Raw genomic sequence first — 12,564 nt, 5'->3', positions numbered from 1 at the left:
ATATTATAGAATAAAATGGTTTAATTAATGTTTTTTCTTGTATGTTTTGTATTCCAATTGACTACCTTATTCAAGTGTATTTGTATGTCCTTCATCAGGAAACGATTTATTGATTAAAACAAAATGTTCTTGTTCAGGTGGAAGATCTTGACTTCTCCAGCCTCCTACACTGTGTTGTGGAGGTAGAAGACTTCAACGACCACGCTCCTGTCTTCATTCCACACTTCCTGTCACTCTCTCCAATGCCCGAAGACATCAGTGTCGGCACGAGCGTGGCTCGGTTAATTGCCAGTGACTCAGACTCGGGACAGAACCGTGAGATCGTTTACAGCTTACTGGAGGAGTCTGACCCAGATGGGCTCTTCGGAATCGACCAATCTGGAGTGCTTTCTGTCGTTCAGCCTCTTGATCGGGAAAGAATACCCCAACACCACCTGGTGATCATAGCCACGGACCATGGAGTTCCACCATTAACAAGCAGTGCCACAGTCCAACTGCCACTGCTGGATGTCAACGATAATGGACCACAGTTTGAAGCTGCCTATTCCCCGATACTTTTTGAGAATGTTGCCGGACCACAGGTGGATAAACCTTGCTGGGGTTAAAAGTTTCAAATTTTACATTTCTAACTCCTCTCACCAACTCTTGCTCTCTCTTGTAGGTCGTGGCTATGAACCTTAGCTCCACCCTCCTCCTAGCAGTGGACAAAGACTCTCCAGAGAACGGCGCACCTTTCCATTTCACAGTCCCACCGGATTATCGCCATAGCAACGATTTCTACTTGCAGGACAACTTGAATGGCACAGCGACACTGACAGCCCTCAGAATGTTTGATCGGGAACGCCAGAAAGAGTTTCTGATACCGATCGTCATGAGCGACAGTGGCCTTCCCACCAAAACTGTAACCAATACCTTGACGGTAACGATAGGTGACCAAAACGACCATGCTCATGGAGCGGGGGAAAAGAGGATTTTCGTCAACAGTCATAGAGGTAAGACCATTCGGCTCTTCTCAAGGTCCTCAAATCCCAAAGTTATTGATGCATTTTTAATCGAAGCTAAGGATGTTGTGCTAACCAATCTGCAATTATGAACTGCTAAACATGTGTTGACGAAGCTTCATTAACCAGTGTTTTTTTATTCAGAGTCCACTAGATGGCGCTTTCTGATCTGTAATATTTGCTTTCCACAGCTATTCTAATCAACTTCATGTTATGTTTTAATATAGGGGATCACCCACTCTAAATAATGTGACACTGTTTCATGAAGTTTCATCAACCCATTACTACCACAAACATTGTTTTACACACCATTATTGGATGATATTTTATCTACCAAGATACGTCAACATCCTCTTTGGTTTAAGCATGTCACCTGTTAACCAATACTGGGGGGTTTTCAGGTCGCATGCCGACTACAGTGCTTGGAAAGGTATATGCTCCTGACCCTGATGACTGGGACAACAAGACATACGTGTTTGAAGGACATATGCCAAGGTAAGAGTATCTCAATACAACACTTTATTTTGGCAGTGGCAGTGGAATGTCATTTCTACAACCTCATTGTCAAATTGTCCATTTTTGTTCAACATCAGATGTTAAAGAAATAACAATGATCACATCAAATTATAGCATTTTCATTATATAGTTGTTGCTATGGAACAGATCACTTAAATAAACTGACATTTAAAAATATGGCCAAAATTCACACTTAAACCACAAACAACATCCATCCTTGTTTGTGGTAGTTCACTGAAAATTCAAATTTCACCTTCTACTCACCCTCATGTCGACTAAGGGTTGTAATACCTTTCTTTTTACAGTTATAGAAAACGTTTTATGTCCATGCTGGTGACAGGCGCTCACTTGTCTTCGACTTCATCTTCGTCCAAAATTTAGATTTAAATTGGATTTGTCCAGCTGCACAATTCTAGAAGAGGTAAAAAAACAAAACAACGTTAACTGTAAGAACTTAATTGATGGTTTACAGAACAACGATCATTGTTGTCAAGACAAATGGCCTAAAGAACAAAGGGAATGTATCAGTCGAAAGGAGGACTTACTCTTTCTACTGTCGCTGCTCTAATGAGGTGGAGGAAAGGGGTGATCAGGACAATCCATAATGGAGTTCACTGAGTGTTTAATTAAAGTCATATATTCTTAACTGTTGGCATCTGTTTTCCTGCTTGGAAATGTGTCACTAGCTTTTACTGTGACACAATTCAGTCGTGGCCAACAAATTGACGCAGAGAGGCACCAGCGTTTAGTGGAAAATAGGCCCGCAGACAGAGCCAGTCGCTGCTAGACAAGCATTTTAGTTTTAAACGGCGACCGAGTGTCAGTCTGGCAGCGTCAACCGTTGAAATATTTACTCTATTTTCATAGTTTTTAGACTCTTTTGACACTTTAACATTTCTGGTTGTCTGGCCAATACAATGTCTCCGCTCCCATGTTCAGGTTGAATTTGTAACTGTTCCAAATACAGGCCTGGCATGTGTAACACATTGTTTTTGCTAGTTTCTAGTTGCTTCCTTGGGTTGCTACGAACTACAGATATCACTGGGTCACATGTTGGGGTCTTGTCAATGTTTTTGAGATGTTTGCTGGTATATAAATGTTAACATTCGATGTGATGATCTTTATTCTTTAACCCTTGTGCAGTCTTTGGGTCAAGGTGAGCCAGTGGCCAAAAAAAATGACAACACAAGGGATACGTAAAAAAATATTTGGGCCACCGGGTCACCTTGACCCAGAGACCACGCAATGGTTAACTATCTAACATTCTACAAAGATAGAGTCCATAACTCGGCCTGACTAATACAAACTTTAACTGTAGGGCCGCATAACTTCACCTGGAAAGGAATTATGGTTGTTGTGTGAGAACTTAGGGCTTTCATTAATACTTAAGTCCAAGTTAAAAATGGACCTTTTGTGAGTCAATACTGTTGGTGATCATATCAGGGCACTATTAAAATGTATCTTTCAATTTATTTGTCACAAACACTATTCACAAAAAAAAAGTATTTTTCATTCTTCTTCTATCACTGCATCTTATTTTTGTCAATATTTCCACATCACTTGACCTGCTTTCCTTACATTTCTTCCTTTTTCGTTCCCTCTGGGGCTTCACTCCCCGGAGGCGTTCGTGTCTCAAAATGCTTCCCTTCCTATCTGTCAAAAGTGACATATTTTTCCAAATCATACACACTCACGTACAGTGACACTTCAGCACCCCATGACACCTTTTGTTCCCTTCTACCAGAGTGAGCAGAAGTGAACCAAGTTTTCTCCTCTCTTGTCTCCAAGTCAAAGTTCGGCCTCTTTTCAAACTTGGCGTAATGTAAAGCATTAACATTTAATGACGGCACTCGCGTCGCGCTGTTTCAGTCAAACTCAGGTATTACTGGGCCAGTGGCTTTCACACGACTCACTTCTTACCCTATAAATATGGTGCTTTTAAATAGAAACTTTTTATTGTAGATTTAGCTATGCCGCAAAATATATTTAAAAATAAGTCAGATTCAAGAAATGAATTGTTAGAATTACAGTACTGTGTGATTTAAAGTGTTCCAACATAGCATTTCTTGTCTTTAGATTTCATCTTTATTTATATTGTTTACTATGAACAAGATTTACCGAGGAATCCAATTACTGTCTCACTTCTTTGCCAACCACCTTTATGTGTTACTGTTGTTTTTTTTCTTCTTTTATTTTCTTTCCACCCAGCGGGCACAATCAAGAAAATAAAATACAGTCATTTCTTATGAATATGAATATGAGGTACGGCTGGACTAATAGAAGCTGTGTTTATGTGGGATTCATTGCTGAAGGCAACTGAGCAGAGTAGACTAGACGAATATGAAGGAAAGTGTGTACTTTTTGCTTTTTTTCCTCGTCACTGAGGCCTCAAAATCTTTTAAATTAGCCATTAGAAGTCTCATTTGACTTTAGAAATCTACATAATGTTACATTGAATAACAAAGTCGGACTGAAGAAGAGCATTTTTTCCTTTGCCATGAAAGATTCGGACAAAAAACATTAAAACATTGTAAACAATACCGCCAATGCTTTAAAAGTTATACTGAACACCAGCTTAGCAATTGAATAGTGTTGTTGTGATCGGTAATGTTGTAGCAGCCATGTAGTGCTACATATCCATGTCTTGCTTAGCTGGTTTGATACTATTACGTCTCTTCGATGTTGATGGGCAACTTTCAAAAATAGTTATTGAAACCCAAGCTGTTGCGACAACACATCATCAGTAGAGTAAAACTAACCTGTTTCCTTTGCAAAATTAAAATCTTGAAAATATAACTTCTAAACAGATACACACAGACAAGCGTTAAAGTCTTGCTCTGAGATCTGAAATCTAGCAGTAGGTCACCTAATGGAAACAAAGCATTAGATATAAAATTAGGGTCAATAGACCGTTAAATGCATAACGTTCACCTTTTTATTATTTTTTTTTTGGCACAAGACAAAGATAAATTGTTTTGGTTCAGTGCTTTGGATCCGGAAAACTCAAAGTGCATATTATACACAGGCTCTGGGCTGATGAGTGCACATTGTCCCTCAAGTATTCTCTGATCCCACGTTTCATTCATCATGCCGTCATTTTTTAATAAATTATGTACCTCTGTAGCGAACACATCAGAGCTCCACCTCTGTGCACAGTTGCAACCCAATATCACACACAGTCTGTTTCCAGTCCATTTATCCCTGTAAGTCTAATGTAAATAATGATTCCATTTCTCAAATCAAATCTGTGGCGCACTCCAGGTGGAAAGAAACAACAAAATATTGTCATAACAAGAAGAGGTTTATCATGAAAAGTAGGTTTGGTCTTTTCATTTACCAAGGATGCTGAGAAGAAGCTCACAGAGATCTGTCTAAAAATGGGATTTAGCTTATTGTAATGTGTCTGTGTCAGAGTTTTTGTCCTTAAATTTAAATTATTATTATTATTTAGACAAAAAAACTCATTGATAGTCAGCTAAGCTGGTGATTTTTTCTTCTTTTGTTTCAACATTTTAAACTGTGACAATATTGAATTAAAAAGGGAAAAACTCTGGATGAGAGCTTTTCTCAAGCAAAATGTTTATGCGAGATTGAAAAAGATTAATCACAGATCATGATGAAATAATCCCATTTTCTTTTTTCTTTTGTCTTAAAAGCACTTGTAAAATACCTGATGCCTCAAACCATTAATTCAAGTGGCACATTTGGATTTTGAATTTTTTTTTCAGCGCCAATAATGTGCCAACTTCGCCCAGAACATCATTATTATTTCACCCAAATAATGGACCTACACACCACAAAATAATTGAAATGTGTCATCCTGCAGTATAAGTATTCAGAGGTTAGAGGCCTCCACCATGGAACACAAAATAATTGTTGTGGTTTATATCCCCGACTCATTGCTAAGCTTACATGAACCTGCTGTGATGTTGCGACTCCGTGGAAGTATTGTGAGTTGCCTTCGGAGCAAAGTGTGTGATTACATCAAGTTGTATGTTGGGTTTGGTTGAATGTGCCCTAATGGCCAATAAATGTGATATCATGCTAAGTATTTCCTCTTAGCACTGCCAGCCTTTAATGAGCCAAGAAATAATACAAGCTGCCTTTCTAGATGCTCCGAGATGTCTTCTAAAAGCCTAATGACTAATCAGTACCCAGGGAGGGGTCAGTTTTATGGATTCAGCAGTTTGACCCTGTCAAACCTCTAATCCATTAGCAGAAAGCCACAAGCAATCACTGTTGCCAGCAAGTGAGATGGGTTGTTGCAGATCCCTTGTTGTTAAATGTGATGACACATGCTGAGTATTGTAAGGAGGAGCCTTGAGATGCTCCAGATAATTGTGGTCCAACTTTTTCATTTATTTATTTTCACCCCCCCCCTTTTAGCTACTTCATCCTGAACAAGAGAACTGGCTTTCTGATCATCAAGGAGAACGCTCCACCTGGGACCTACCAGTTTCAGGTTCGAGTTTCTGATGGGGTGTGGCCCGACGTCGTCTCCGGTGTGACTGTGCACGTGAGGGAGCTGCGTGAAGAGGCCATCTACAATTCAGGATCTCTCCGCCTGGCAGGTAAGGGTAACCAGCATAAATGAATCTACTGAAGTTTACACTTGTTGACAAATATGTAGAATATATGATCCATCCAAGTTTGTTTGCCCTTTTTTTGTGGTGTTTTGTGTATTGTGTGAGAAAAAAATGTGGATATATGATCAACAAATACGATTTCCGTGAGATTCTGTGAGCACAACGGCACCTCTCTTCAATGTATATTAACGTAATAGTAAAAAATGAAAAAAGTACACAATATATCACAGTATATAAAAAATACTGACAGAAAATGTTTATTAACTCTGCATGCAGTGACTTCTTTATCTTGGTCCAAAATCTTTTTGGATTAAATTAAAAATGGACATACATTTTTGCTATAACATCGAAAAGGAAACAATCTCAACCCTTGACACAAATTTATTATTGAAAGTTTGATTGTCAACTATTTACCAACAAAACCTCAAATTTAAATTAAAGATTTATTTTGACATATTTGTTTATACAGTTTTTTTAATTGTAAATCCAACCCAGATGCTTTTTTGCACATATTTCCTTTTTTTAATCAGAATAAACCCATTTTCAATAGATTTTCTGGAAGATACCAGTTTGCAAAAGTCAGTCTGAAAGTGTGCAACACCTGCCAAATAGTCACAAGCTGCTGTTGGGATTTAAAACCCCAGTTAAAGACCTGCTGAGACACCCGGAATAAAATAATGCGGATTATTGTTCCTGTCATTGTTGGCAGTAGCTCAAAGCACTGTCACGCATCCAGTTGGAAGTTGGAGATGAGACTCATCACTTTTCCCTGTCTCTTGACTCAAGGAATATCAGTGGGTGTCGTCGTGCAGACGGAAAACCCTGTTTCCTTCACTCAGTTTGGGAAAATAATTAGTGGGTTTTTTTTTCTTCCTATTTTTGCTCAGCAAGCATTTTTCTCCTCTCTTGTGAGGGCATTCATCATTACCTGATGTACAACACGTCGGCGTCCCGCTTCGAATTAAATTTGCTTTTGAGAAATGGGACATGGCTGAAGGATTTTTATGATTTCACAGATATTGAAATAGAAGCGGCGGGTGAGGCTCAGAGGAGCAGGATGCGAGCAGAGGGAGCGGAAGGAAGAGAGGAAAGCAAGCTGAAGCCGTATATAGGTAGATAAAAGGATTTTCCCCCTCGTCCTGAGAAGGGAGGAGGTAAACGAAAGACAAAGTCTTTTTTTTTTTCTTATAGTTGTGAAAATTAAAAACCCACAAGCAGCTTGTTTTGAGGGTGAGCAGCCAAGAGGGCAAAATTGTCCTCAGGGGGGATTTGCACGATTATGTTAATCTGTTTTGTTTTTAAAAAACATTACAAAGGTCTATTGTTTAGTGGTAGTACAGTTTGTTTAATTTCATGGTGTGACTGCAGAAAGCAATGAGTTGCAAAATAGTTTTACAATAGATGTTCCCAAAAACTGTCCATTTTTTTCACCCTTATATTAGATTTTTTACTATTTCCAACCACTAAAAGAAAAAAAAAGTGAAAACTTTAATTAATTTAAATTTAAATGATTCTGCCACGAAATAACTTACTACCTTCTTAACTATAAATATCTGAAGAGACAGCAAAGGGACAAATCAACCAGGACTGTAGGAAATATGTTTATCCCAAAAGAGACATTTATCTAGCTTCTCTGGGGACAGCAACAAGTCCACATTTCCTTTTTTTGGTAGTCTGTATATCATGAGATGGAACATCTGGTTATATGTCATCATATACATCATGTAACAACTCTTAGAGACAGCCCAGCGTCTGTCAAATTTGTCCGATGATTTGTTTCATAAACTGATTAAACTATTTAAAGTCAAGACGTTGACTCTGTGATCTAGTCGACTATAGGAGGAAAATCAAAGTGCTTAGTACTATCTATCGTATAGTATCTTTGACTCTGAGTTGATTGAACTACCACTTTTCTAAAACCAAACTCTTCTAAGCCCAGAGTTTATGCATTTGTGGAACCAACACCAGGCTTCTACTAACATCCCCCTGAAACATAGTAAATAGTAGGAGGTGATGCAGGAAGAATGTTGTTCAGAGTTCAGGGAGAAGTCAAATCAGCCTTGTGAAAGTCAAGAAGAATTACCAGAACAGTAGGAAAGTGCTGAGGGAACCTACAAAGAAGGTGTTAGGTGTATCGGCGGGGAATGTAAGAGGTTGCAGGAGGTGGTGAAATGACGATGGTTAAGAAAAAAAAAGGTTCCAGTGCCAACTGTTAGGAATAAGTGAGATGCTCTGGACGGTAGCGGCAACACACCATAAAGATGTGGGAAAGAGAAGTCACGGTCGGCGAGCAGAAGTATTGATTAAAGCTTAGAAGGAAAAGCACACATCGAGTACTACTGTCAGTACAGTGTAAGGATGTCAGGGGCATCAAAAAATGAAAGTTACAAAGCAGTCGATAAAAAGATATTCGACTTATTATTAGGTGTACTTAGAAATTACAAGGTTGGTTGAGTATAAATGTGTATAATATGGCGCCACCTACTGTGTGGTTATTAGTAAGCTTTGTTACAGGGTAAGGGTGGCCATACTGTGATGGCTTGGTTATATAACTGTGAAATGTTGGTTTAGGAATGTTGGACATAAAGGTACTAGGTAAAATTGGAAAATGAGTAAAGACAACCAATGCAGTTTTTGATTTATTAAAAGAGGACATGAAGGTAATCTGTAGATTCAGTTGGAGAAGTCTGAATTATTTTAAATGGCAAAAATAAAACAATCCAAACATAATGTATTAGAAAAGTTATTTTTGTTGTACAAAACATGAAAAAGATTTTTAATTTGACGTGACTATGGAGAAAGAAAACATTGAATAATGAAAAAATTGTTTTACAGTTTAGTCATTTCATTAGACATAGTTAAAAATGAAAAGATGCAATGTGTTGATGAAGATTCAGAGCCCACAAGATGTCACTCTTTTCTCGACAATATTTTGGCTTCAACAGCTAAATGAACATCATTTACCTCTAAAATACAGTATATTGAACTGTATCATGAAGCTCCATCACCCCATCACAAGACGTATGTGACATTTAAGTAACAATAAGGACCATCTTACTTTACAAATAAATAAGGTTTCAGATTGATTAACAGAAAAAAAAAAGTCAGTATTATTTTGTACCCATTAGCACCGTGATTATTGCCTTTTTTGAAAGAAAACACTGTAAACAATGAATGCATCCCAGTTGTATACATACCTGTCAGGGGCAGGACTCCCCACAGACTTGTTTGTCATATCTGTCTCAACAATAACACTGATAAATGGTCATATATAATGGTCACATATATAAATCATGTTTTTCTTCATATGGGTTTATATTAACTACAACTCACATAATCTTTATACACACTGATGAATGCTAAGTGTATAAAGTCTATTACAATATAATATATGTATAATGCCTTATAACCCCCTAGTATCATTTATAATATGTTATAATATGCAACAAGTACATGTGCCCCTGACTCACAATGACTTAACCATCAACTTGTTTATAACACGCTTCATAACAAACAGTGTCACGGTGTATCGTGTGGTGAAGTGGATTTCATCATCAAACGTGGCTACCTCAATTTCACCGTGGTCCACTTCAGATGCTCACGTCAACTGCAATTACAAAAACGCTTCTAAGTATGGTGGCGATAGTTCCAAACACATTTATCCCCAACAATAACGACAAAGGCAACCGAAAGGTGCAATCTGTTCCATTGTTTGTCATTTGTTTGTGTCAACTGTCACATGTTTTATTCAGCCATAACAAAAGCATTGAATTAAGGCAACATCTGGCAGGTCCATTCCAGGTCAAAACCCTCCAGAAAGCATCAGATGTCACAAATGGACTGATTGCAACTGCTGAGAGAAGAGGCTTTTAGGAACCAAATGTCTGCTTTCAATAATACCAACAATGGTACAAGTTATTATATGGCTATGATTGTGGACGGATGCAGACTGCCTGTATGGTGAGGGTAGATTGAAGAAGATTGATTATTAAGTTATACTGTTGAAACAACCCAGATCCTATTAATTGTTTTCTCATATTTTGTTTTTTTTGTTTTTCTTTTTGATTTTGATCAAGTTTATTCACAAACCTTACTACATCAAAAAGGCATTTGACAAACCGGGAAGTGTGTGGCTAGAGAATAGACTCACACACAACTAAGATAGTCACAACTATCACAATCAATTCAAAGTGCTGAAAATGGTCTATTTCCAGTTCTGTTCAGTGAGACAAGAGGGCAATAGGACTGGGTATTATTTAGGTTTCATCCAATTGCGGTCACTAATCAGTACTTAAAGAATATTTGCAAAACTTGTAGAAAACGTTAAAATACATTTTTCTTAATGGTCTCATAATAAAATAATTTGGATTGTATTGCAATTTTCAAATCGTATTAGGGTTATACATTTTGTCTTTTTGGTATAATGTTGAGGCTTTGTTGTGTATGTGTGTGGTGCGTGTCTTTATCAGGGACAACGGAATTGAAAACGAAAATGAGGGACTAGATATCTTTGTTGCCTTTCAGTCTGGTTGCTAATATTTCTGTCAGAATGACAAAAGCCATTCAAGTACTGCATACAGGTACACATACTTAGAGAGGAAGCATTTTGTCAAAACCATTTCACAACAGCCACCAGTTGTTCTCATGGAAAAAGTGATTTAACGTAATGTCAATTTTCTACCATCTTCCAGTAAACACATTTGTTGATTCTCGGCCTCAAGGATTATGGTAAAATGTGTACTTATAGAATTACCTACACCTTCCTCCACATTCCTAATCCCCTTTCCAGGACAAATGTGCAATGCCGTTCCATTTAGGCGTACTTCTCTGAGATTATGTCGACCTTTACGGCTACCTCTTTCGTTTGTACTTACAGAAATGGTTGATGGTTACCATGAGGTAAAATACGTCCTTGAAATTCCATTTAGCACTGAAGACAATTATACATTGATGGAGGAAGGGGGGGGGGACTGTGTAGAGTTGAAATCTACTGTTAAATCAAAAGCACACTGCTATACTTTCCAAATATAAATAAGTTATTACAAAGTAGTGGAATTCAGGGAAACAGACAAAAGGTGTAAATGGAAGCAGTGTATTTATTGACAACCCTGGCATTAAAATTGGATAGATTTTAGTTGAATTGCTGATTTGTTGCTGATACATCCGTCTGAAAAGTTACTGCAAGTACAACACAATACCCTTTCTGACAGTCCCATGATTATTTAATGAGGTAGATATTACGATACCTTTCCATTTAAAATTTGGAAGCTTCAAGGCAGGAGCGCCTCTGCACCCAGCTCCCACGGGGCCGCCGGGAAGGAGAAGGCTGTTGTAGTGAATTGGGTGGTTGGATCAAAGCCAGGTGCAAATGCTGTCACGATGCATTAGGAGTTACAACAGTCTCCCCTCCAGCCCCCTTATCCCTCCTGACTGTCTCTCTGTCTGCCTGTGTCCTTGTTCCTCCTGCTAGACTGACTGATGAAAGCTGACATTAGCCTGTACTCCTCACGCTGCATCCGCCTCTCCTGAAATGCTGCCTTATCTCCGAGGTGCTTTTTTTGCACAGCTCTCACCCCCAACCTTTCACTTTCTCAGGCATTACATTTTAGTCAAATTGCACATGTGCATCTATTAATTATTTTTTTTATACATTTATCGGCAAGTTATGGCTAACATCCTATATCCCGACTTCAACAGGTGTTTTCGGTATTGCTAAAACATTATAGTGCTCTGTCATTGTAAGGTGTGCACCACTGGAACTGTGCTCAACGGGCTATCCAAAAGTCATATTTGGAAAACTTGTCTAAAAGCACAGGTATCATCCTTAATATTTCAACTTCGTATTTGAATAATGGGTGGCATCTTGGCGCCGAAAATACTTCGATGTAGGTTACATTCATTTGTAGAAAAACCTTTAGATGTATTCTTTGAGCCATCAACTTGTTTTAGACCATTTGAAAAAAAAAATCAAGGGCCTATTTAATACATAGAGATCACTTATCCACCTTCGGATACAAGGAGTGGATTATTTCTCATCTTATTTTTATCGACCACAGCACTATCTTAACTTCTTTATGCTGTCACTGCAATGTGAATATTATTCTTTTTAATTTATTTGAAATATTTGCTGTCCAGCAAAGAACAGTTATTTTTAGTTAGTAGTACAATGAACACAATTGGTCGTCTCAATTTTAATTAAAATTTCAATTATTCCGTAATAATGAACACATCGACCCCATCCTTCGATCACAGCACTGGCTCCCTGTCTCATCCCGGATTAATTTCACAATTCTGCTTCTTACTGATAAATACATCCACGGACAACCACCTACCTACCTTCAAGATCTCCTCACCCTACAGTCCACCACCCACACCCTCAGATCCACAAACACCCTGCCCTTCCAAGGCGCCAGGACTAGGCTTTCCACCATGGGAAACCAATCCCTCTGCACAGCCGCACT

At 38.3% G+C, this 12,564-nt stretch overlaps 1 protein-coding gene across 1 annotated transcript in view; it reads left to right on the top strand.

The window, feature by feature from the left end:
- Positions 1-12,564, top strand: part of LOC148086635 (neural-cadherin) — a 288,414-nt gene that overhangs the window by 165,372 nt on the left and 110,478 nt on the right. Inside the window, exons 21-24 of the mRNA XM_087784779.1 lie at positions 138-581; positions 662-992; positions 1,403-1,496; positions 5,904-6,088. Of these exons, the coding sequence (XP_087640905.1) occupies positions 138-581; positions 662-992; positions 1,403-1,496; positions 5,904-6,088 (1,054 nt within the window). The remainder of the gene's footprint in view (positions 1-137; positions 582-661; positions 993-1,402; positions 1,497-5,903; positions 6,089-12,564) is intronic.

This window comes from Callionymus lyra, chromosome 2 (assembly GCF_982586985.1).
Source record: "Callionymus lyra chromosome 2, fCalLyr1.hap1.1, whole genome shotgun sequence".
Taxonomy (NCBI): domain Eukaryota; kingdom Metazoa; phylum Chordata; class Actinopteri; order Syngnathiformes; family Callionymidae; genus Callionymus; species Callionymus lyra.
This window is presented reverse-complemented; position numbering and strand designations above follow the sequence as displayed.